The 23,097-nt window shown below is 36.0% G+C and overlaps 1 protein-coding gene across 1 annotated transcript in view; it reads left to right on the top strand.

Moving 5' to 3' along the window:
- LOC149800602 (uncharacterized) overlaps positions 1–23,097 on the top strand; it is a 78,993-nt gene that overhangs the window by 22,065 nt on the left and 33,831 nt on the right. Inside the window, exons 5-8 of the mRNA XM_089954592.1 lie at positions 2,580–2,656; positions 10,810–10,891; positions 11,469–11,543; positions 19,254–19,388. Of these exons, the coding sequence (XP_089810718.1) occupies positions 2,580–2,656; positions 10,810–10,891; positions 11,469–11,543; positions 19,254–19,388 (369 nt within the window). The remainder of the gene's footprint in view (positions 1–2,579; positions 2,657–10,809; positions 10,892–11,468; positions 11,544–19,253; positions 19,389–23,097) is intronic.

Here is a 23,097-nt window from a genome sequence, read left to right on the forward strand (position 1 = left end):
GTGTGAGTGTGGATCCCAATTTGTTCTTCTAGAAAATGCAAAAGAATTTATCCCTACCTTGTTGAACATGAAGAAAATGATGATCAAGATGCGTAAATGAAACCCTGATTCATTGCTCATTTAATTGGTGAAAATGGTGGTTGGTGTCCAGAAATTTGAATCAGCATTATGAAATTATCAGTTTATAGTAAGAAGTACTATATCCTGTAAAAAAAAAATTTTTTAAAATAATTCTTTGTATACTGTGGATAGCAATATTTCGATCAATGAAAATGTCACCAATGCCTACCAGTGGCAATGCTTTAAGAAATGAATAGGAATAAAAATAAGTTTTCTCAAGTGAAATTTATGTTTTAATCATAAATTTTAATTCAGTTTCAGTGTACTCATCATAAATGTGATATAACCATTCATATTCAGATATATATATGATGCCAATGACTGCTGTGTTTTGACCATTTTTGTTGTATTACACTCAGTTACACACAAAGCAGATCTGCTTTGTACAGTCATGCTAATTATGTTTTTTGTGTTAAATAAAGGGAATGAAATTATAAACGAGTTATAGGCATGCAAGTGCTACATTCATAATGTGGTCATGTGACAGGTCAACTCGTTTTAAATGACCACTTGAACACTGTCATAAATATTGTTTAAGTAACAATTAATCTACCTTATATTCTCATAGCTGTTCACAAATGTCAAAGATCACGATGTGAAGGAAGTACCTGGTTAATCAGTGTTTCCCTTTACCCTCATGTAAGAGACTCTCAAAGTTTTGACTTGACCCCCCCCCCCCCCCCCACTTTAGATGCCAAGGTTTGTTTTGTGACCCCCAGTTCTGACACCAAGCAGATTTTTTATTTTCAGTCTTGCACCTCTAGGTAATGCAGTGTTAATTAAGTGGTTTGATAAATACTGTTCATTTTCAAGAACTGAGTTGCAAATTTTGTAGGAACTTGAAATTCCAGAATTGGCATTCATATTTTCTCAAGGATGAGCTGAACTTTACTATTACTTGCAGTGAAATCATGGCAGTAGTATTTCACTAGTAAAACAATTTTTTAAAATCTAGTTTCAATGTTGATAGTTTTTTTCAGGAAACAAATGTCTCTACTTTTAAACAAAAAATCTTGTTTTTGTGCTAAAAGTAGTGACCCAGTGCACAATGTTTTGCAGGTTCACAATGAGGCACATTAGTTATGTTTTCATGATCTTTCAACAATCAGTTATCCTGAAAAAAAAGGTAATTTATACCGAAAAGCAATACATTTCATTAGAAAATGCTGTGTTGACAATTATTCCCAACCTGAGTATAAAATGAGTAGTAGCCATTGAACAGTCCCACCCCGACTAACATGGTCTTCTGGATATCTAGCAGGAATGGCAAACCCTCTATATTTCAGAGGTCCCCCAGTAACTCGCACCTTTGCTTGCAGTGTGGTCTCTGTATTTGTGCCCCATTGATGTGAGTTATCGAGGAAGAGTTGTTTTTATTTATTGGTTTATTCACATATTTGAATGATTAACATGTTAAATTGAGCACCTTAGCCAAAGCTCTTTTGACATGAAAGAGATCACAGTATAATTGAAAATATTTGAGTCACTTCTCACTTTTTTGTCTAGATCAACATTATTGTCTTAATTTTTAAAAAAATCTGACAGATGGAGTTCATGCTGGACTTAAATTTGAAGGCAAAGTGAATAAGGTGCAGTGGTTGGAAAATGGGAAGAATTGAAAAGAGATCTCAGCATTTAGAAAGTTGGACCTTGCTTAAAATGAATGTTTTACTTTTTTTTGATATCATTGCAAACATATTTAATGTTTTCTTAGTTTGATTCAGCAAAATGTTAACTTGTGTTTTTGCAAAACAGTTCATAAAAATAGGTTACTATTGAAAATGATTGACATATATCAAGTTACAAGTCCTTACTGTTTTACTTTCACTTCTCTGGCACATTTAAAAATCTTGCATAGTCATAATTTTCTTGTGATCATGGAATTTAACTCCCAAAGTTTTTTGTGTGAATAGTTTGTTTACTTTTGAAAAACCCTTGAATCTTGCGGGTTGCATGTTAAATTAACTTTCACAAGAATCCTAGAACAGTCTTTTCATTGGTTTTAGAATTCTTTGAATTATGCCACAAAATTCCTTGAATTTATATAAGCAATCGCAAAACATTTAAAGTGAATAAATTCTGTCACTGATTAAAATTGCAAATATTTGTCATTTAGTTATTTTCCAAAAATGATGAATAAGCAAATGCAGTTGGGTGGATCAGAAAACACTAAATTGGTAGTTGTCAGTTAGAGTAGCATCCCTTTGTTGTCGAGGTAGATTAATACATTTTTTTGTTAGTACCTGTTTATGCAGTGATAAATCAAGTGACAAGTGAAGATAATTCAATTTCCATTAGAAATATTATTCCCTTAACAATTTTACAAGTTCTTGAAAAGTCCTTGGAAAGAAAACTCAATGGCAGTATGAACCATGTACAGGCAATGGGGTGACCATTTCACCTGAATCATCCCCCACTGTTGACCTTGGACAGAAGACTTTGGTTTATGTCTTTTTCAGGAGAAGAAGGAAAAGGAGAGGCTGGAAAAACTGCAGCAGAAAGAGGAAGAGAGAAAGAAGAAACAAGAAGCTATAGAGTAAGCAGTGATTCATGCAAAAGAAGTCCAGCAACTGGACTCGGGGGCAAAGTGTGAGCTTTTAGCATGGTCATGTGACATTTTGTAGCTCTTTCAGCAATTGTTTGTTACTATGCTGATTCAGTTCAAATTGGAATAGGGGTTTATATCATCAAAATGTGAGGTGAATTCTACTGAGGGTAAGAGTCATGCACATCAGTGAGGGATCTGATTTTCTTACTTTGCTACTACTCTAGAGGCCATTTTACTGATGTGATTTTGATAAAACTTGGAGTGTGTGCTTAGATATTTGACAAATTTAATAATGAGCAAGATCCCATGAGGTGAATTTTCATTTGATTGGCTGAGCTTGTTACCACTCGGAAGGCAGTATTTTTCTCTTTTGAATTTTCTTTTTTTTTTATATATATATATATATAATGACTTCTACATTAAAGCCTGTTTTTTGTGACCACCTGTCATTTATGACCATAATGGCAATGCATAGACCTAAATTATTGTATAAACACTCTTTTGAGTGGCCAAATGGTAAATAAACCAACAACTACACTTTGTTTCCAATAATTGTCCTTTCATTCTACCCAAATTCTATTTTATATATTTCCACACTTCTAGGGTAGGGATCATGTTCCTTTTCAAATCTAGAATTCTTTTTGTGATCTCCATTTATTGTTGATATATTTTTTTAAAAATCTACTCATCTTAGACACAAATAGCTTGTGTGATAAGTTTTCATCCATTGTTCGTCTGTTAGCAGAAGTTTGTTTTGGCTACTCCTAAACTTTGGATTGCCATGAAAAATTAGACCTACATTCATCCCATGGTCTAGTTGGTCATAAATGAAAATAGTTCTGCTTGGACATCCAGTATTACCACAGTGGCAATCATGAAAATTTTGTTATCTCCACTCCTCCTGAATGATGGTCATATCAACATAAGGTTTTCACTGAGACTTTTTAGAAGTCTACTTGGTCCTAAATAAACATGGTGCCAATCTGACATTAACTGTTGTTTTCAAAGCACCCATCTTGAAAATCTTACAACAAATCCACCTGAATAGAAAGACATATTAATATGTGGTTTTTACCAAAAATCTTGTGATGTCCAGTTGGACTTGAATAAAATGATCTGACATCCAATATGGTCACCACATGGTGGCCATCTTAAAAATCTTATTGCTACTCTCACTAAGAGTCCAAGGATGCACCTGTATTGTGTATAATTAAATTTATTTATTATTTACGTCCAGAGAAGGGAGTGGGCATCATTTCCTTTGGTTCTTAATCCACTTGATATTAAAAACGGGTAGGGTAATTGATGCGGATTAATGATAAAGAACAATGGGGTACATTCAATACGGTAACTAGTATCGGTAGCCAAAGCCAATATCAGGGTTTAAACAATTGTGGCTAATGGCTTTGATTGTTGTTGGAAACCAAAGACAAGTTTATCAACTACTGGTTTAATCAAAGAGGGACACCGACCGAAACAACATCTGGTTAAAGATAAATATAGGTTATGTTTTGACATTACAATTTGCTTTAAACTGAAATGCAAAACTAAAAATGGATCATTGATGATCTCTGAGTGGTCCATCTATATATCTGATCTTAGTTTAGTTTAAACCATATTTATTTGAGAAACTTTGTCAAATACAATTATAAATATGATTTGGGGGATTCGGTAGAAAGCATAATCTATGATATTTTATAAATAATCATAGAACGTTCAAGTTAATATGGATTACATCCCTTTGTAGGATCAATTATATCAGTGAAAAAGCTATACCGGTAATCGCTCGCGTGTGTCCAACAGTATACTGGAAAATCAAATATCAGTTGCTAAAATGTGATCAGGAAGAATGAGGTATGGTTAAAAAGGATTAATAAAACATTATTTGATATCTTTTTTAGGAACAAACAATATGCTTTGAATTAGGACAGTACACTATAGATCGTAAGTGTGCTATGCAGCCTGGTGATTTGTTTTTACCGGTAATTGTTTTCTTTTATTTCATGTTTGAGAAAAAAGAAATTGCACGCAGAATGCAAACTAAATAGTGACAAAAATATAAATAAATATAAATGCAGTTATATTAGTTTATAACAATTTTTTGACATAGTAATTGAACAAAAACTGGTACTTCTGTGTGATCTGTTTTTATATTATGCCGATTATAGAGCATTTTTAATAGCATACCAAGTACCGTAATCCATGTATAAGTCGATGCAATTTCAATGACATACCAAGTACTGTAATCCATATACAAGTCGATTCGGAGTAAAGGACAAAGACCTGACTTTCAAATAAAAAAGTATTGACTTATAGCCCGGAAAATATGGTACTTCAAGTTGAGAGATAGCAACAAGCGATTGAGCTGCATAGGGTTTGTACAACCATACTAAGGTAAATAAGGAACTTTTTAAATACAAGTTTTCCAGCTTGACAGATGCAGTTCATGGTATTTTGTTAAACCTTGCTGAAAACTGGTCAAAATTACCGAAAAAAATCAACTGTCTTGCTGAAATAATCAAACTTGGATTGGCAGGTTAGTGTTGACATCTTGGTTGTATTTCCATCGTGCATGTTACAGAGAGACATAGACTTATTATTTGTTAATGTCATTCTCATTCTTGAGAAGATTTATGATAAATACTTTGAAATGGACTATCTGTTAGTTGTCAGCGATTTTGTTGTTGTTGAGTTTAATTATAGTGGCATGTGCACAATTGTGAATGTGCCACTTTTTTCTGACTGCACCGCTGCCTGCTAGTTGTTCCTGGGAAAGGTAATGGTGCCACCTACCCCAGGCTTTTATGGGTTCAATGAACCCTGATAGTTTGGCCTCAATCTGTGGGTCCATAAAGGTCCCTTACAGTTGAATGGTTGGCTGTCATTATTGGGAAGGAGAGCTCGGGAACCGTCCTGGTTGCTTCGCATCGCTGGTTTCTTGTTGCGTTTGCCTGGTGTCAATGATTTTATTTGAATCTCTATTTGATGCAGAGCTCATTTTGGTCACCATGCATAAATGCTTTAAAAACATCTCATTTCATGTCATCAGTTACATTTGGAATGCATTATTGGGTTATCTTAAAAACAGTAAATTTATTGCGATTTCCTCCTGCAAGGAAAATCTAGGACAAGTCGAAGTGTGGAGGCAAAGGTGACTTAAAACCAGATCCAACACATTGTACTTATTGCAGGTGCAAACAGCTGCTGTAGCCACATGGACTTATTTCTGTCAGCATCTCAGTGAAAAAGGAAATTACTGACAATACCTACTCCCCTTTTACAAATTAATATAAGGTGACTATAATTTGTGCAGATTGGAGTCTGCTCCCTTGCTGACTATGTGCTAATGTTTGTTTTATCCCATCATTATATCACCATGAAGGAAACTTATTTTGACAACTTTATAGGTATTTAAATATTCACTTTTGTGCTATGCTTTTGGTGTGTCCTTCATTTAGTTCTGATTGGTGGTTATTGTTTTACTCTGGACTTTAAAAAACAATAACCACCAATCAATATTGAATGTAACACGTTTCACTTCAAGTCAAACTGGTAGTGTAGCATTCAAATTCAATCCAAGTAGACAAAATAAGAAGCAACTGGGAAGCTTTGAATAAAAGTGATTTTTAAATGGTTAGTAGGGTATTTAAATCGTAAATGATGAACAGGTCTGGAATGTCTATGATAAACAAGTCAGTAATGTCTGTTTTGATATAAGTAGCTGAACATGCTGATGGGATAAAAAAAAATTGGCACGGAATTAGTGTGGTGGAGGCAGATTTCAAACCACATTGGTTAGTCACTTTGTGTTCATTGTTAGAGGTGCGTGGGTGTTAATTTTTAGGCTTATTTTCACATTTTATTTAAACTGATTGTAATGAGTGCATATGCCTGATACAGGTATCTCAGAGTATTTCTCATTTTAAATGATAAAAAGGCAAACAACTAATTATTAAATGACTGCTGAAGATTAAATTGCCTCGCATAGTATATTTATATTATTTTGTATAGATTTTTCATCTCTTGTATCAATATGGGTATTAATATGAAAAAGTATTGATGTATCAATATATTGATTAATCATTTAACCCCTGGTTTTAACTAAAAGACTTTCTATGATGTCTAGTTGCTTCTAAATCGTACCAATCTGACATCCGATATGGCCACCATGGCAGTCATCTTGAAAGTCTTGTCATTGCTATTCCCCATGAACATAAAAAATTCTTGACATAGGGGTTTCACCAGAAAACTTGTTATGGTGTTTACTTGGTCCAAATGAAAATGGTGCTGATATGAAGTCCAATATGGCTGTCACTGTGGCCATCTTGAAAATATTCTAATTGCTACTCCTTCTGAATGAAAAGTCATATTGACCTGGTATTTTCACCTGAAGACCTGTAATGTCTTGTTAGTTCTAAATGAAAATGGTGCCAGTCTGGTGTCTAATATGGCCACCACAGTGACTATCGCGAAAATTTTGTTTTTACTATTAAATGGAATGTTATTTTGACATTGAGTTTTCTTCAGAACAATTCTTAGGTTGTTGAGTTGGTCTTTTATTGAAAATGACTAATGCTCAATATGGTGGCTATCTTGAAAATATTGTTATCTCTACTCTCTCCCAAAATGGATAGTTGTATCAACATGTAGGTTTCACCACTGCTTTTTATGATACCTAATTGGTCCTAAATGAAAAGGGTGCCAGTCATACATCCAGTATGGCTGCCAGAACTACTGTCTTTTGTTACTATACTTCCTGACTTAAGAAGATGATATCTGTTTTCTCCTATGGTTTCTCCAAGCTCACATCCAGTATGTGCACCTCAGAAGCTAATTTGAAAATCTGACCAAAGAAAATTAGAAATGGTCTCAACACTTGGCAGTTGAAAGGAAGAAATGATATTATCTTGAATTTCTGGCAATTTGTTTTGCCCAGTAGAGTGTCTGACCCATTGTCGGACTTGTGTTTCAGTACATCTGGTTTGATGTTACATTGACCATATTACATGATGAAACTTTGGTGAGTTTTGTAGGCATCATATCATCATTAAATAGCACCACTCCTATCATCAATACTGTATGGTACTAAATGAATAATACATTATTATCAATAGCGCTGTGTATTTATTGTTTTTGATTTCAGAAATTTTCCATTTTGCGTGAATAAATGTCACAGAAGGGGTAAATGTGGGTATTGGAAAGCCTCTTTGAAAACACACCCTGTCTGCACATTGTTACGTGTATTTAATTGTATTATTAGTTGGTTTTTCTTAATGATTATGTGTTTAATACATTTGCACTTGTCCTTGTTCATAATCAAATATAATTTTGTTCACTTGAGAAATTTCTCATTCTTGCATTATCATCTTTAGCAGAATGAATCTATTTTTATGTTCAGATTTTTGTTTTAGTGGAATTATTAATTCAGATTATTATTCACTGGCAATACAAATCGCTCATCTATAAAATTCTTGGACTGGAACATTAATTTGGAATTACATTGAATTACAAGAACATTTTTGGATTATATTATTGTGATACGTGAAAAGATTGTTACCACATTGATACGCTGCAGGTCAGTGGTACTTTGACATATTTGAGACTAGAGGCACATCAGCATGACATTTGAGACTAGAGGCACATCAGCACATTCATTATTAGAACTTGTTCAGAATACCACTGTAATTCAGTTGGAACTTTTTACATTTGGACTTGTAATAAAACTTTTAAGACTGTTTGGGATATCATTTACAATATTGTGAGTTCATTTTAAATTTTCACCTTGTATTCTAAGGAAAAAATTATTTGAATAGACCAGACCAGGATATTGCCTTAGAGAGACTGTTGTCAAAGCACAAGGGGTCTGTTCTGCTTCTCTACATTCATGCTTGGATCTAATTGGCTGGCTTTGTTACTGCTCGTAAGCCAGGTTTCTGGTGTGCATTTTTGATCAGATTTGTGCTGATATCATCATTATCATGTATGAGTGTAATAATGAGTGGGATCCATGCATACAACTGAGATCATGCAAGTGATTTGCTAACCTTGTTACTACTTCAGAAGTCGTATATCTGTTTGGATTTTGATCAGACATTGAATGAATGCTTCAAGATTTTGGACAAATATTTTAATGAACGAAATGCACACATATTAATGAATTTATCTTGCATCACATTGACTGAACTTGTATGCAGGAGGTCATGGTTTCAATCCCTGGCTGAGTCATACCAAAGACTTTAAAAAATGGCACTAACAGCTGCCTTGCTTGGAGCTCAGCATTAAGAGGTTAGTGTTAGGACTGGTTGGCCTGGTGTCACAATAATGTGACTGGGTGGGACATTGGCCACTTGGTAGACTATTTCTGCATTTCCAACTGGATTTTATTATAACAAATTTGGACTCTGAAGGATTTTACATTTATAATCTTTGTTTTATTTTTAAATCTTTTCAGAATTTCAACACCTTTACTATATAACTTTTGTACTTTTAATGTGCACCATATAACCAGTATTGTGGTCATGTGCCATTTGACCCTACAAATACTACATTTATTACTGACCCGATTTTAATCCAACTTGGTAAATATGCCAAGATGTTGGGAGGATTTTTATTATGAGCAAGACCGTTACATAATTAAGGGATGATCTTGCATCTGTTGTGGATTTTTTTACTTGTCTACATACTGGTTTTGATTGGATTTTGATCAGACTTGGTAAATAGGCATTTGTCATCAAGATTTTGGTTGAACATAGTTAATGAGTGAAATTCATGAATTTTAATGTGTAAACTTTCATCTGATTGGCTGACAACTATCTTGCTGATCAGATTTTGAACAAACTTTCTAAAGTCTTGTATTATCAGGAATGTTGATTAGGAGCAAGGTCTTTGTGATTTAATGAGGTTATCTTGTATCAGATTGGTTGACATTGTTACCACTCTGGAGACTGAATTCCAGTTGGCTTTGCTCAGCCTTAAGTATAAATGATAATTTGTCGTTGACAGATTCTAAAAAAGGGAGACCTGCACATTAATAAAATGTCTTGCATCTGATTGGCCGAGTTTGTTGCCTATCTTGTTCTGGAGACTACATTTCTCATCAGTTTTCTAAATGGATTTACACCATCATCATCTTGAGTCACTTCATTTATGAGCAAGATACAGTAAATATGCCTTCATTGTGATGACCCCTCTAGGAGAAAGGATTGGGTTGACACACCTCTCTTCAGTATTCCTGATCAATCCTTATGGAGCTTTGGAGCTCACAACCTCCCTGTAGTGAGTCGGCCATGTTTTCCTTTTTCCTGTGATACTTTGGATGACTGTCCTGGCTTCATAGATTTTTGTGCTGTGTAGACTAGATCATTCTTGCCTCGTCTAGCCTTGTTATTGGGGTGGGGTGAGGCTCCTCCTGAGTCGAGAGAGAATTTTCAATCTCTTTCTCTAGGGAGAGGGTTAGTGGTCAAGAGACAGCCAGACAACAGAAAGGGTGGTCTGTCCCATCTTTTACTCTTCAGACCCTGGTTTTAGCCTCTAGTTAAATGGTCAATTCAGTAGCTTTGCCCCATAAGTAACCTATACCTTAGACTTGACTTGGGCTCAAATGTTAATGGCCACAGTCACTGACTGAAAAAATCTGTAGATACCGAACTGTGGATGGAAAGGAAAGATATATCTGCACAATATTAATTCTACCTGATTTACTTCAGCCAGACTGGTTTGCTGGCTTGTACAGGACATGAGGGTAGGGAAGAAATCTCTTGATGTCAGGGCCTAAAGTTCAATGGTTAATGTCGATCTTAAAGAAGATTGATATTTAGTGTGTATAAGTTATCTACATAGAAGATGATGAAAAAAATTGGGCAGGCTGTTCTTAGTATTCTTATTTTACTTGGTTTAAGCTGTGTAATTGTTTGCTTCATTTGAAGGAGTTTATTGATTTAAAAAAACCAAATGTCCTTTTGGACAGCTTGTCATTTAGTTTGTAGTCAACATTTGTCCCATATCATTAGTTAGAGACTGCATTGTAATATAATTTTGCTGTAAAAAATATTGCAATTTATGTATGCATCAATGTTGTCAAACCAAGACCGTTCTTCCAGGTCATTATTACAGTTCATTTTTGCATTATTAATGTGTTTTAGTGCGAAGTTAGAGGAAAAGAGGAAAAAAGAAGAGGAGAGGAAACAAAAATTGGAGGAGAAGAAAAGGGAGGAGGATGAGAAGGTAGAATATGTAGATTTTCTGCATTTAATCAGATGATCATCTGTGTGTGTGTGTGTGTGTGTGTGTGTGTATATATATCCTACTTAGCCCCAGACCCTTCTCCAGAGAGCCGACTTGAACATTTAGCATGGGCATGGTCAGACATAGGTATACTTTCTCTGATGATTTCAGCGATTTTAATATTTTGTGCTGGGTGATATCAGAGGCATATATTCACATAATGATGCAGACACTGAACTGGTTTTTTCAGAACACTTGAGACAAATTTAGTTTTTATAGCAGAGTGCTAGATTACGCCAGATTAATACTGTATCCATTTAGTTTGATTTATATAAAGTTTACAAGTTGGCAAAAGAGGACATTTTTGTTACCATAGCTTTACATCTATTATTTGATGTGTTTATAAACATGTTTACACTTTATGACAACCAGTCTTGGAGGATAGCCAGGTATAAGTAGCACGTCATGCTTCTAATCTTCAGTGACAACATAATTTTTTTAAACAGGTGCTTCCTAAACGTTAGAATGTCGGAAACATTTACATTTTTCAGCTGATACCTGTGCTCTTTTTTTTAAGGCTAGGAAAGATCAGCAGAGAAAGGAGGCCTTTCAGAGTTTTTTCATCAAACAGAGTACAACTCCACCACCAAAGGTAACAGACAATTTACGATATAGTATGTCTTGGCAATAAATTATACTTTTTAATCTATTCACACATTCTTGCAAGGTTTATATACCACCAGGAGATCAGGGAAACTTGCTTCTAATTGTGCAGATATTGGGGGTGGGTGGGAATTTTCAGCATCCACCTGATGAGAGATGACATACTAAAGTTAAATTTATATAAAGAATTGTTGGAGTTAGCAGAACTCTTCAGTCAGTTGAGATACAGTTGTTGAATGGGCCATTTGGGGGCGATCAGATTTGTCAAGTAGACTGGTTAATGCTTACTTCATTCCACATCAGTATCTTTTATGTTGAAGATAGGGAAAATCTGGCTTCACGCTCTTGTTGTCGCTGATGTAATCTCTGATCTTGGTAAATGTTAGAAAAAAATAATAAGTTCATTTTCCACATTACCAGTTTTGATAAGGAAGGTATAAAAAAAACATATTGAAATAAACCATTGCTTATTATTTACATAATGAACACAGTATTATGTAGTATCATGAATAGTTACATTTGACTGACCATCTCAACTGACCATTGTTGCAGATTTTGCTATCAGACCTTGCAGAATACATAAAAATGTACCAATTGTTGGGGGCAATTTTCATGATGGCAGAATCCCATGCTTTAGGTGTCCTTGACAATATGTGCATTAAATATACAGTATACAATATGATTATACTGAAAGAAGATGTTAGAGCATCAGTCAGATGTAAGTTTATTTCAAAGTAAAATAAATATCATCCTTTCATTAAAAAGTTATACAATTTTAAAAGGCTTGTTGTCAAAATTTAGAGCAATCCTTTTTCAAGAAACTTTCTTTGTAGCAACTCAAGTTGCATGGCAGTTATTTAAAACTATTTCAGTACCTTCAGACTTGTCAAATAGCAGCAAGGCCAACTGGACTTTAGTACACAGGTGACCTATGGATGCTGGTTGACTTTTCAGACTTATTATTCAACAGTTCGGTGCACTGTTTAAGAAAATCATAAAATGCATGTTCCTATAATTAAGTCATCACTAGCTGTTAAAAAACTCGCTGATCTGTTTTGTGCGTCATGAAGAAACACTACATTCATTATGGATTGTCATCTTACATGTGACTGTGAAACAGAGAAATGGCTTTCTTAGACTAACTTGTATGAATAGATTTAAAAAAGTGTTTGCACTTTAAAACAATATCAGGATTAACCATTTGCTCCATTCATGAAGATCAAAGACGGTTGACTTGTGTTAGAAACTTATGATGAATAGGGACTGTAAAGCAGCCTTACATGTCTGTTGCTAGTAACTGCCAATTCAGAAAATTTTAAATATTAAATGACCCCTGACCCAATAGAAAAAGAAAGTAACTTCTATCTACCGACAGATGATCTCTTTTTATCAGAGATAGCATTAATTCATAAAGATATAAAAGAAACTATACTAGTCACATTGGTACTAAAAGCAACTCTCATTTCTGCTGTGTCAGCACAATTGCTTTTCCATTTTTTGCAAGGGGGATAGGAATGGCCATTTAGAACAGGTGACCACTATATAAAGGCAATGATTTAAACAAGTTTGATTGTCTTCGTTTCAAGTGATACATCTTTGGTTTAGTACTTGGTGGTATATCTAATTAAGATATTAAAGAAGAGTCCAAAAAAGGAAACCCCTTTTTGACACTCTCAAAACTAATTTGTTGATTCCTCAGGAAGGGTCACAAGTCAACCTTGAAAAATTCAGTTTTGACCAGGAAATGGCCTGGAAATATCTGTTAATAGCATTCATATTACCTGTCACTGATGCTTTGCCTTCCTTCTGGGACAAGAGTCCCTTGGTCAAAGCTATCATTAGATAAAAATTCTAGAACACTTGAGATCCCAGAACTAGCCTGTTTATCATGTCATAGGAACTGCTTTATTTACTTCATTTTTCCTTGGATGCTTGTATCACTAAGACATGTGGAACCCACTATCAGAAAGTTGTATTTGTGTTTTGGCAAATTATTTATGTTTTCTGAGTTCATTTAGTCCTTGTAAAGTTCATTTGTTACATTAATTCACATGTTAGTTGAGGGGACTTTTTCATGCTGCATTAATTAATGGGCCTTTTTTTCCTTTTCCAATATTATTGTGTGCGTAGCTTTAACAATTTTTCAGTCCTATGGCTACGATGTCTGCAGTGTGGAAGTTTATAGTGATGTCTAGCACTGGGGCATGATGCCACAGACATGTAGCATGGTGTCCCACCGAGTCACATTATCCTGACACCAGGCAGACCAGTCCTAAACACTAACAGCTTAAAGCTGAGCACCTAGCGAGGCAGCTGTTAGTACTACTTTTTATAAGTCTTTGGTATGACATGGTTGGGGTTTGAACCCACGACCTCCCGCATCCAAGGTGGAGGCTGTAGCCATTAGGCCATAGGAGCGGTCATTTATTATTGTAAGTATTAAGTATCATCCTGTTCCAGAACTTATTTTAGGACTTCCATCTGGAGTAATATTTTTGCTTTCCTTGAATAAGTATCGCTACCCATTTGTGATTCTGGAATTTCAGTTAATTTTGTTTGTCCCTTTTGTTTAATTGAATAATTAATAAGTACTTGCTTAAAAAATACATAAATTGTTGCCAGATCTGCCAACCGTTACGATTTTTGCCACAAGTCTTAAGAAAATGACCTTTAAAATACGGACTTGAGGAATAAAAGCAAAAACTATGGACAAATGATTGTTGCTGACAAATCTGGATAATTGGTTCATTTGTATTTGATCTTGATCTTGGTTTCATGTTAGAAATGGTGGAATTAGTCAATGGGTTCAGGCAATCTTTACTGCAGTACCTCAGACACTTTAAACTGCACATATTTTTTCATATAAAGCATCTGCATGATCAAACTGTTGATTTTAGAAAAAAAAAATTAAAATGGCATCCAGCAACTGATGCATGTGGATGAAAGGGAAAATATGTCTGTTAAAAAGTGATAATGATCAGCACAGAAAAATAAAAAGGAATATTCAGATTCCTTTGAATAAAAGCAGGAAGGAACACAATTTTATTGGACATCATGCATCAATTTGAGTATGTCTCATGGCGGGAGATATGATTGCCATTGTTATGTAAAATGGAAAAAATGACAAGAATTTTTTCAGGTTGAGAGATAGCAACAAGCCATTGAGCTGCATAGGGTTTGGAACTGAGGTTTATGCAACTGGACTGTTGGTAAATAAGGTCTATGTCTACTTTTCAGTTCAACATAATGTTTAAAGTCGCTGCATGTTTCAAATGCCAAACTTTTAAATACGTTTTCCTGCTTTACAGTAGCAGTGTATGATATTTTGTTACACCTTACTGAAAACTGGTCAAACTTACAGAACAAAATCAACTGCCTTACTGATACGGTCTCGTCAGGGTTAGCAGGTCTGGCATTTATTTGCAGAATATTTTCTTCCTGAGAGTACTTCTTAAGCTGGATATATTTTTTTTTTTCTTAGTAATGTCACAAACTGTGAGAAATGTAGACACATGGATACTCTCCTTACCTGTTTGATTGGTACACAGTGCATAGCAATGGACAATTGTCTATTCTGATTGTTTGTGGCCCTCAAGGTGTTTGGGACCTTGTCAAAAGTTAAATCACTTATGCTGGGGGAAGACATGCCTTCTTCTCATTCCTCCCACGGTATCCCTGGACGTAAGGGACCAGCAGCAACAGTCCCTTGCATCTACTCTTGACCTATTGAAACCGGTCAGGTAGCATCCTCATTCTGATCACTCCTTAGGTAATTCCTCAAAGTTCTTTAAGGGGATACAGCATAAGCAGACCAGGAAGGAACATCAAGCCTCTCTCTGGCTCATTTCAAGTTGGACTACTTGTGGACAGTTCACGTGATGAAGTCTGCTCGTCTCCCTGCCCAAATAAAGGACATAAGAGGTTCTAGTCTCTCCTGCCATGAATTTCTCTTCCTGGGATTCCCTATGTTGTTTGGCAGGCCCTCTTTTCAGAGGTTTTTTCAAGCATAATAGAAGATACATTGCCATGCATATAATAAAGGAAGGATAGTAGTTTTGTTTCCAGAAACAACATTTTCCTGCAAGGCTCTACCTTCTCCCATTCTTTTTAACCAGTCATGGGTGCAGTGGAAAGGATGGCAAATGATTATTCTGCAGCCAGCCTGATTTTCCTGCTTTAGAAAGAAGGCAGAAAGTTTCAGGTTTGTTAATTATCATGCTTCCTTAAATGTATCTTCAGGAGGCACTAAGATGGAGATTTCAACTTGAATTTGGAATGCCATAAGGCCTGGCGACTGGGCAGTCTGCATTGACCATCAGGATGCATAGCTTCATATGCATCTGGTTTTGCCTGGACCAGGAGGTTTTCCAATTTTGAGCTCTGTCGTTCAGCCTAGTGTCCACTCTTAAAACTTTTACTAGGGTGATGGGTGTAGTTGTTGTTCACCAGAGGGCTGTGGGGATTCTCATCTTCAATATTTCAAACTGAACAGTTGAAGCACAATGGCCTTAAGGAGTCCCTTGGACAGTAAATGTCCTGATGCACAGTGACACGACTTGGACACGTTTTGAACCTGGAGAAATCAGACTAAACCTTTTCAGGATTTTATTTATTTGGGGATGCATTTCCTCACCAACCTAGGGCAAGTTCATGTTCCATTGAAGTGCTGCTAAAACAACCAGGATTCTGTCAATCCTGTCGATTGACAGAATCCTGGTTGTTTTAGCAGCACATCAAGCCAAGACTTTGCTGTCAACTCACCTATATCAATCCCTCCTGGGAAAAGCTTGAATTATTTTGCAAACCTTACTCCCCTACAGTGAGTGTACATATGCCGTTTACCTCCTCTGGCATACTGCAAACTATGCATAGATCCTCTGTTGGCTTGGATTTCTTTGGGGTTGGAATATCAATGCCACTTCAGTTGTTGGGTTAGTTAGGATTGGTTTCTGACTGGAGTCCCAGTGCAAGGTCTCAGTGCCCACTCCTATCTGTTCATGGATGTGCCAGATTTGTGTGTGGGCACTCATAGTTGGAAGGGTTAGTTCTTTCAAGGTTTGTGGTCCAGGGAAGAAGCAGCCTTTCACATATACAATTTGAAAATCAGATTGGTAATTTTTGGGGTGTGTGAACCATGTGATGAGTCATTGTATGATGTTCTCCAAGAACACATTGGTGGTAGTGTACCTCAGGTGACCAGGCATTAAATTGCTCCTTTGTGTGGAGTTATGGAACCTCCTTTTGCTGTGTGGGGTGTAAAGGGGCCAAGTGGTCTAAGGCTTTACAGATTACTGACATTTCACCTATGTCCTCATAGGTCAAGTCTCTGCTTGGTCAATGTGGGTACAGGAGAAAGCTTGCCAGCAGCTTCCCTTGGGTCTGTGTTTCTTTCTAGGTTTTTCCAGATTCTCCCTCCACGAAATATACTCGCCACCATATATAGCTTATCATGTGCTGAAAGATTGTGTTAAGCCCATAAAACCAAACCTTTGCTAGGCAGTCTTTGAAGAGATTATCATCTGACTTCGCCATATTCTGAGGAAGAAAAATATTCTGGCAAGCAGGTAGCCCTCATGGAATGGTGTCTGCACCAATCAATAGCAGAATTCTTGTTCATACTGGTGGTGACCCTTGGTTTACTTAATGATGAATAAGCTGCCTATTTGTCTCCGTGGTTCTAGATTGGAGGGCCTGATCAGTGGACATATCCCTGGTTCTAGATTGGAGGGCCTGATCAGTGGACATTTCCCTGGTTCTAGATTGGAGGTACCGATCAGTGAACGACTCCCTGATTATAGATTGGAGGGCCTGATCAGTGGACATCTCCCTGGTTCTAGATTGGAGGGCCTGATCAGTGGACATATCCCTGGTTCTAGATTGGAGGGCCTGATCAGTGGACATTTCCCTGGTTCTAGATTGGAGGTACTGATCAGTGAACGACTACCTGATTATAGATTGGAGGGCCTGATCAGTGGACATCTCCCTGGTTCTAGATTGGAGGGCCTGATCAGTGGACATCTGCAATCTAAGGTGGGATTATGTCTTTGCTTATGCTTTTCTACCTTTCATTCACGAGAATTAAAGCCATAAAGTGAGGGCTGTTTCTACTTCCTGTGCTAGTTTTAATGGTTTGTCATTAGAGGATGTTGTGAGCACTGAGTTTTGTTGGTTCAAATATCAGTCTTTGGTGCACCAAATTGAAGGCGGTTTTTTCCTTAGGAAGTTACTGCACAAAAAGCCCAATCTGCTGCCAGATTACTGTAGTCTACACCCCCTACCATACAGGTAAATTAGGCCATCATCCTCGCTCAGAATTAGCAAAATTCAGGCAAGTAAAAGTAACAGGTAATGCATTACTGTCATTAAAATGACTGTCTTGTGTGGATAAAATAAATTTTAATAATGCCATACTTAACTATCATTATGGCATGATTCACTCCACCCACACTGCTTTGATGCTACAAGCATAGTCTGGGTCTGTGTCAAAGAGGAAGTGGATCCCACATGAGTTTACATTGAGGTGGTCAGAATGATTCTGGCAGGGCCTTCCATTGGATTTAAAGTTGGAGGGTGAGTTGCTAAAGTAGGTTGAAGGAGTCTCCCCCCCCCCCCCCCCCCCCCCCCCCGTCCAATGGGGGATACATTTGTTTTGTTAAAAAGAAGCCAGGTAAATCATCTGGCTTCAGGCTGATAAGGAAATCTCTGAATTGGAGGCTGGAATCGTAAGCTTTGTTGAGGGGACTACATCCTGAAGAAGTAAACATGGCATGAGTGACTGGTAGTTAAGGTTATGGTAGTTATTAAAATTACCCCACCCCCACCACATATCAGAAAGGGAATGCTATATGTAGTTGACCTTTGTAGACTTTATATCCATTATAGCCAGTTTTCAAATTATTTTTGTTTAAATAAAGAAGAAACAAAACATGTTGCCAATTTTGAAATTTTTACTAATCTGACATCGCTAGTCAAGGTTCTGATATGATAATCCTATCTACACCTTGGTGAATTGAGTATATCTTTTTTTAGCGTTTTGTCCTAGTGAATCTATTGGATTTCATGAGTTGCCTCCTTTTCTGTGTAATCCCGACTAAACAATAGCATTGTAACAGTGGTGCATTGTACATGGGCCTAAAATGTTGGAGGCAACTGACTTCAGAAGGATACTTTGTAAGTTGAACAACGAAAGCATTACTACATACCAGAGAGAAATCATTATAGGTTTATTTGAGTGAAAGATACTTGTGCAAACAGTGACCAGCAGTGGAAAATTGCTTATTTTTGAGTCCATTCTCGTTATTTGCTCCCCTTGTCTTGATCATGTAGGAACAGTGTTCAGATTTGAATTTAATTTTGATTGGATGTGATGGCTTGCTGCTGTACTAGTAAGATGGAAGTTAGCAGTCATGTATCTAGATATCTATAGATAATTTCATTAAATGTTAACATAATTTTAGCAATTTTTTAAAAAGTTTAGAAGACATTTTTCATCTTTTTGGTGGTGACAAAAACACTTTAACACAATTAAGCAAACCTAGTCATAGTAGAGATATTAAATTTTGTATGTTGTATCAATGTTGTGAGCAAAGAAAATTGTGCTGTTATAACTATTTATCAACATTTTCCAGTTTGTGAACTAAGACTTAAATGGATTAGAGTATTTAAATATTTATGTTTTATTTGGTCCAAAATTATACAGCTGAAAGACACACAAGGTCCTTTTATGCCATTTGAGGTTAAGAAAGACATGAAGCTAGCTCCAGAAACCAGATGGAGTATAACTGAAGAGATGAAGAAAAAGTTGGATGAATTTCTTGCTTCTGATCACATACATGTAAGTAAAAATAATAACCTATATGAAACGCTATATTGAACAAGCACAATTGCAAAATCCCATCAGTCAAATTTAAGGGAATGAATAAACCAATATTTAGTAGTCCCTTTTCCTGAACACAGTTGCTTTTGTTTCAAAGGTGACTTCTTAAACATGATTTTGATTGTTGACAAATTTTACAATTTTTATATCACCTGCTTGGTGATTCATTTCTGACTGTTATTGCAACATCAAGGTTAAAGTTTCGTGTTTAATTTTTTGCTAGACATGCTAGTGGATGCAGAAGAGAAATAGGTTCTACAAAACATTGGTTTATCATTCTGAGATCAAATGTGGAATTTTTTTTTAGTAACTGAGCAGTCTTGGATTGAAATTAAGAAATAATTCTGATCAAAATCTGTAAACTGATAATGTGGCCATCATTTTTACCATTTCTTGAAAATTGTTAAATAAAACTGACATGGATGTTTTTCCATTTGTTGCACAAGAAAGAAGTCCACATTTTCTACTTATAGAAGTGAGTTCATAGTGACTCGAGATAGTTCTTTTCCATGTGGAAACCTAGTCTTTAATATTCTCACATAAACTGATTAGTCAATGATCATTAAGTAAAATTTGTTATTTGCTGCCTTTACAATGTGATTAAATAAATCAAACAAGTGTAACCCACTTTCTGCATTAGTCTTTATTAAGGGCTCATCACACCATGACTGCCAAGTATAAACAAGCAGTAGCCAAGAAAGCTCTCAAAAGGACAGGGAGAATTCTTTGTTTTGATCACAGCCAAGAACTTGTATTAATGCAACACCATTTGACTGTTATTTTGTTTCTGATTGAATCCCAGGATTTAATGCATGTTTTGGCAAACACAGATTGGGGAGCATATTAGAAGGTCTTTCTCCATTCATATAGGTCATTAATTCTGATTTATACTTGATTATAACTCGGTTGTGTACGGATCAGCTTGTAAATCATACCTGCAGGTGCTTGATGCTATACAAAATCAGGGACTTGAGACTGTATGGGTGCATTTAAAACTTCCCCTTCAGAAAGTTTCTTTTTTGAGGTAAATCAACCATCACTTTATCTCAGATGAACGAAATTGTCTTTTAATATGCTACCAAACTATATTAAAATCCATATAATCCAGCACATGATATAGTCTTTAAGCCAAATACCAAACATCGTACACTCCGAAACAAAGTTTGATTCCATCTTTTAGCATACAATTTCATCCATGCATGAAAGCAGCAAAAATCAGTGCTACAGATGTTGTACATTTTTTAAAATCCCAAATCCCCATTAAAATCAGTGCCTCAGAACAGTCATACATTCCTGTGTACAGAAGATTGAATGATGGAAACAACATTGATGTTGCTCTTGCATCAATACTCAATGGCACTAGTTTCCAGATGAATCCTCCATTTTTACTGCAGAAATTAGTTTTGCTAATAGCTTACATTGAAATCGGTAAAGCATAGTCGATCATTTCGAATTCACTTTCCATTGAAAGACTTACAAAATATTAAAGCTGATGACCCCTCAGTATCCCAGATGCTGCACAATCACAATGTGTCCATACAACCTAGGAACTGTATTCTGTACTGTTGGCTGCCTGGTCACGTTGGTATAAAGGGTGATGTAAGGACAGACAAAGCTGCTCTTCAGTCACCCATTTTCCAAAGTTTGTGTAAATGTGAATGTTCATCATATATGGCAAAATATGCCAAATGAAAGCTCCACAGACATTTGAACACCAACCCCACAATGGGAGAGTGGCATCCCTTATATAAAACAAATTGCAGATATGATTTTTCTCTATTTTAAAGCGAAATCCATCTTTTCTCCTGACTTGAATCAGATTTTTGTTGATATAGTCCATATTTTATATCATCTCTGATTCTGCAATGACCCTTGTAAATTATTTGTTCCATATATTAGTTAGCACCGACTCTCGTAAATGAAATCTGATGGCAATGGAAAGAAGAAGCATGCTTGCAAAAATGGCGTGCCGAGTTAAACCATGGCACAAAAAGATTAGATAAAGGTTTAAAAAACCTATGGAAATGGGAATGGCTGAAGCGAAAAGTTGATGGAAATTAAGTTGGTCAGTTTATAAGAAAACTGAATGCTAGAAGACTGGCATTTTGTGGCCTCTGCAAGAAAGATCTGAATTATGGTAATCATGATTGAAAGATTTTGGAACAGCACCTACTAAAGAAGCTGCACATGGAAAAATTGGAAGCTCAGAAGGCATCTGGAAAAAGTGCAGTTAGTTACTATACGAAGAAAAATTTCTTGCATGAGAGAACAGATGTAGCCCTGTCAGAATGTCTCACTGCATGTCACCAGTACAAGCACCAGCTTGAAAGGAAAAAGGCTGTCATTAAGACGGAAAAGAAACGATTGCACATCGAGCCAAACAAGTCAGTGGTGACAAAAAGGAAGGCAAAAGAAATCTTTGCCAAAGCCGCAAAAAGAGCTAGACTGGCATATCAACAGGTTGTGTCCAGTGGAGAAAAAGACAAGTGAATGTATGGGATTATTTATATATAGGTGATGTACTTGGGTGTTTATTTTACAGATTTGTTATGAAAAGAGAGAAGTACAATATATTTGCTGCAAAAATTGACAAATTATTGTGACTTAATTACGATGTGAACACTGACATGCACATGAAATAACTTCAGCATCAGTAGAATTGGAGAACAAATTTCATGTGACAATAAATATTGTGAAATTATTAGAGTCAAGTTGAACATTTTTAGTAAGTTATTAGTTTTTCAATGATTATTTTGGTTTATTTTATGATCATAAGTTGCACAGGGGCATTTTTTTTATGAGTGTAAAATGCATTTTCGGCTGGGGGCCTAAGGCCCCCTGAAACCAGGAGTCAGGGTGCTGCCACTCAAGACCCTGTTGGGGAAGGACCCCTAAACTCCCCATTAAAAAAAAATTCAGCTTTTTTTTAAGGAAAGACCAAAGTCATGTTTGAAATTGCTGAGATGAGGTATTGAGCCAGTTGTATATCAGATGTACATACCTGAAGAACCAGAGTGCATACCACAGCAATGTTGTATGCATCCATCCATCCATCAACTGCAGGCATTTTTGCTGATAGATTTTCATCAATATTAAAAAAGACTAAGATGTTTGACCTATCTTCTCATGTTGGGTAGTCTAAAGTTTTACTGTAAAAAAAAAATATTTTTGCCAAGAGTAGACAATGTCACAAAATCCAAAATAAAAGCATCCCAGTTTCAGCATTTCCTAAATACAACAATCCAAATAAGACCTTGTAGACAAAATCTTAAAATTTTACATCTGCCAAAACTAACCAGTTTGATGGTATCTTTGTATATAGACCATGTCGCATACTGACATATATGGATGGCTAGTACTCTAGGAGGCAAAGAAACTGATACTGAAATCAAACTGTCCAAGATGTTCATGTCGGTGCACATGCTCCAGACTTAATTGATGACTCAAACACAAGTCGCGGAACAAACCATATTGACATTTTTTAATGGTTTGCCTTTCAAGTTGTGTTCTTAGAAAAAAGAAGACCATTTTTATCCAAAAATGAATGTCAGCATGAAAGGGCAGGTGTAGCTCCAGATTTCCAAACAATCTTCATCAGTGGCTTGTTCTTCGAAAGAAAAGAGAAAAGTTATTGATAAAGAGTTCAACAGTCAAAATCAATGACTCC

The sequence above is a fragment of the Sinohyriopsis cumingii genome, chromosome 4 (genome assembly GCF_028554795.1).
Source record: "Sinohyriopsis cumingii isolate HCF-2022 chromosome 4, ASM2855479v2, whole genome shotgun sequence".
Classification (NCBI taxonomy): Eukaryota; Metazoa; Mollusca; class Bivalvia; order Unionida; family Unionidae; genus Sinohyriopsis; species Sinohyriopsis cumingii.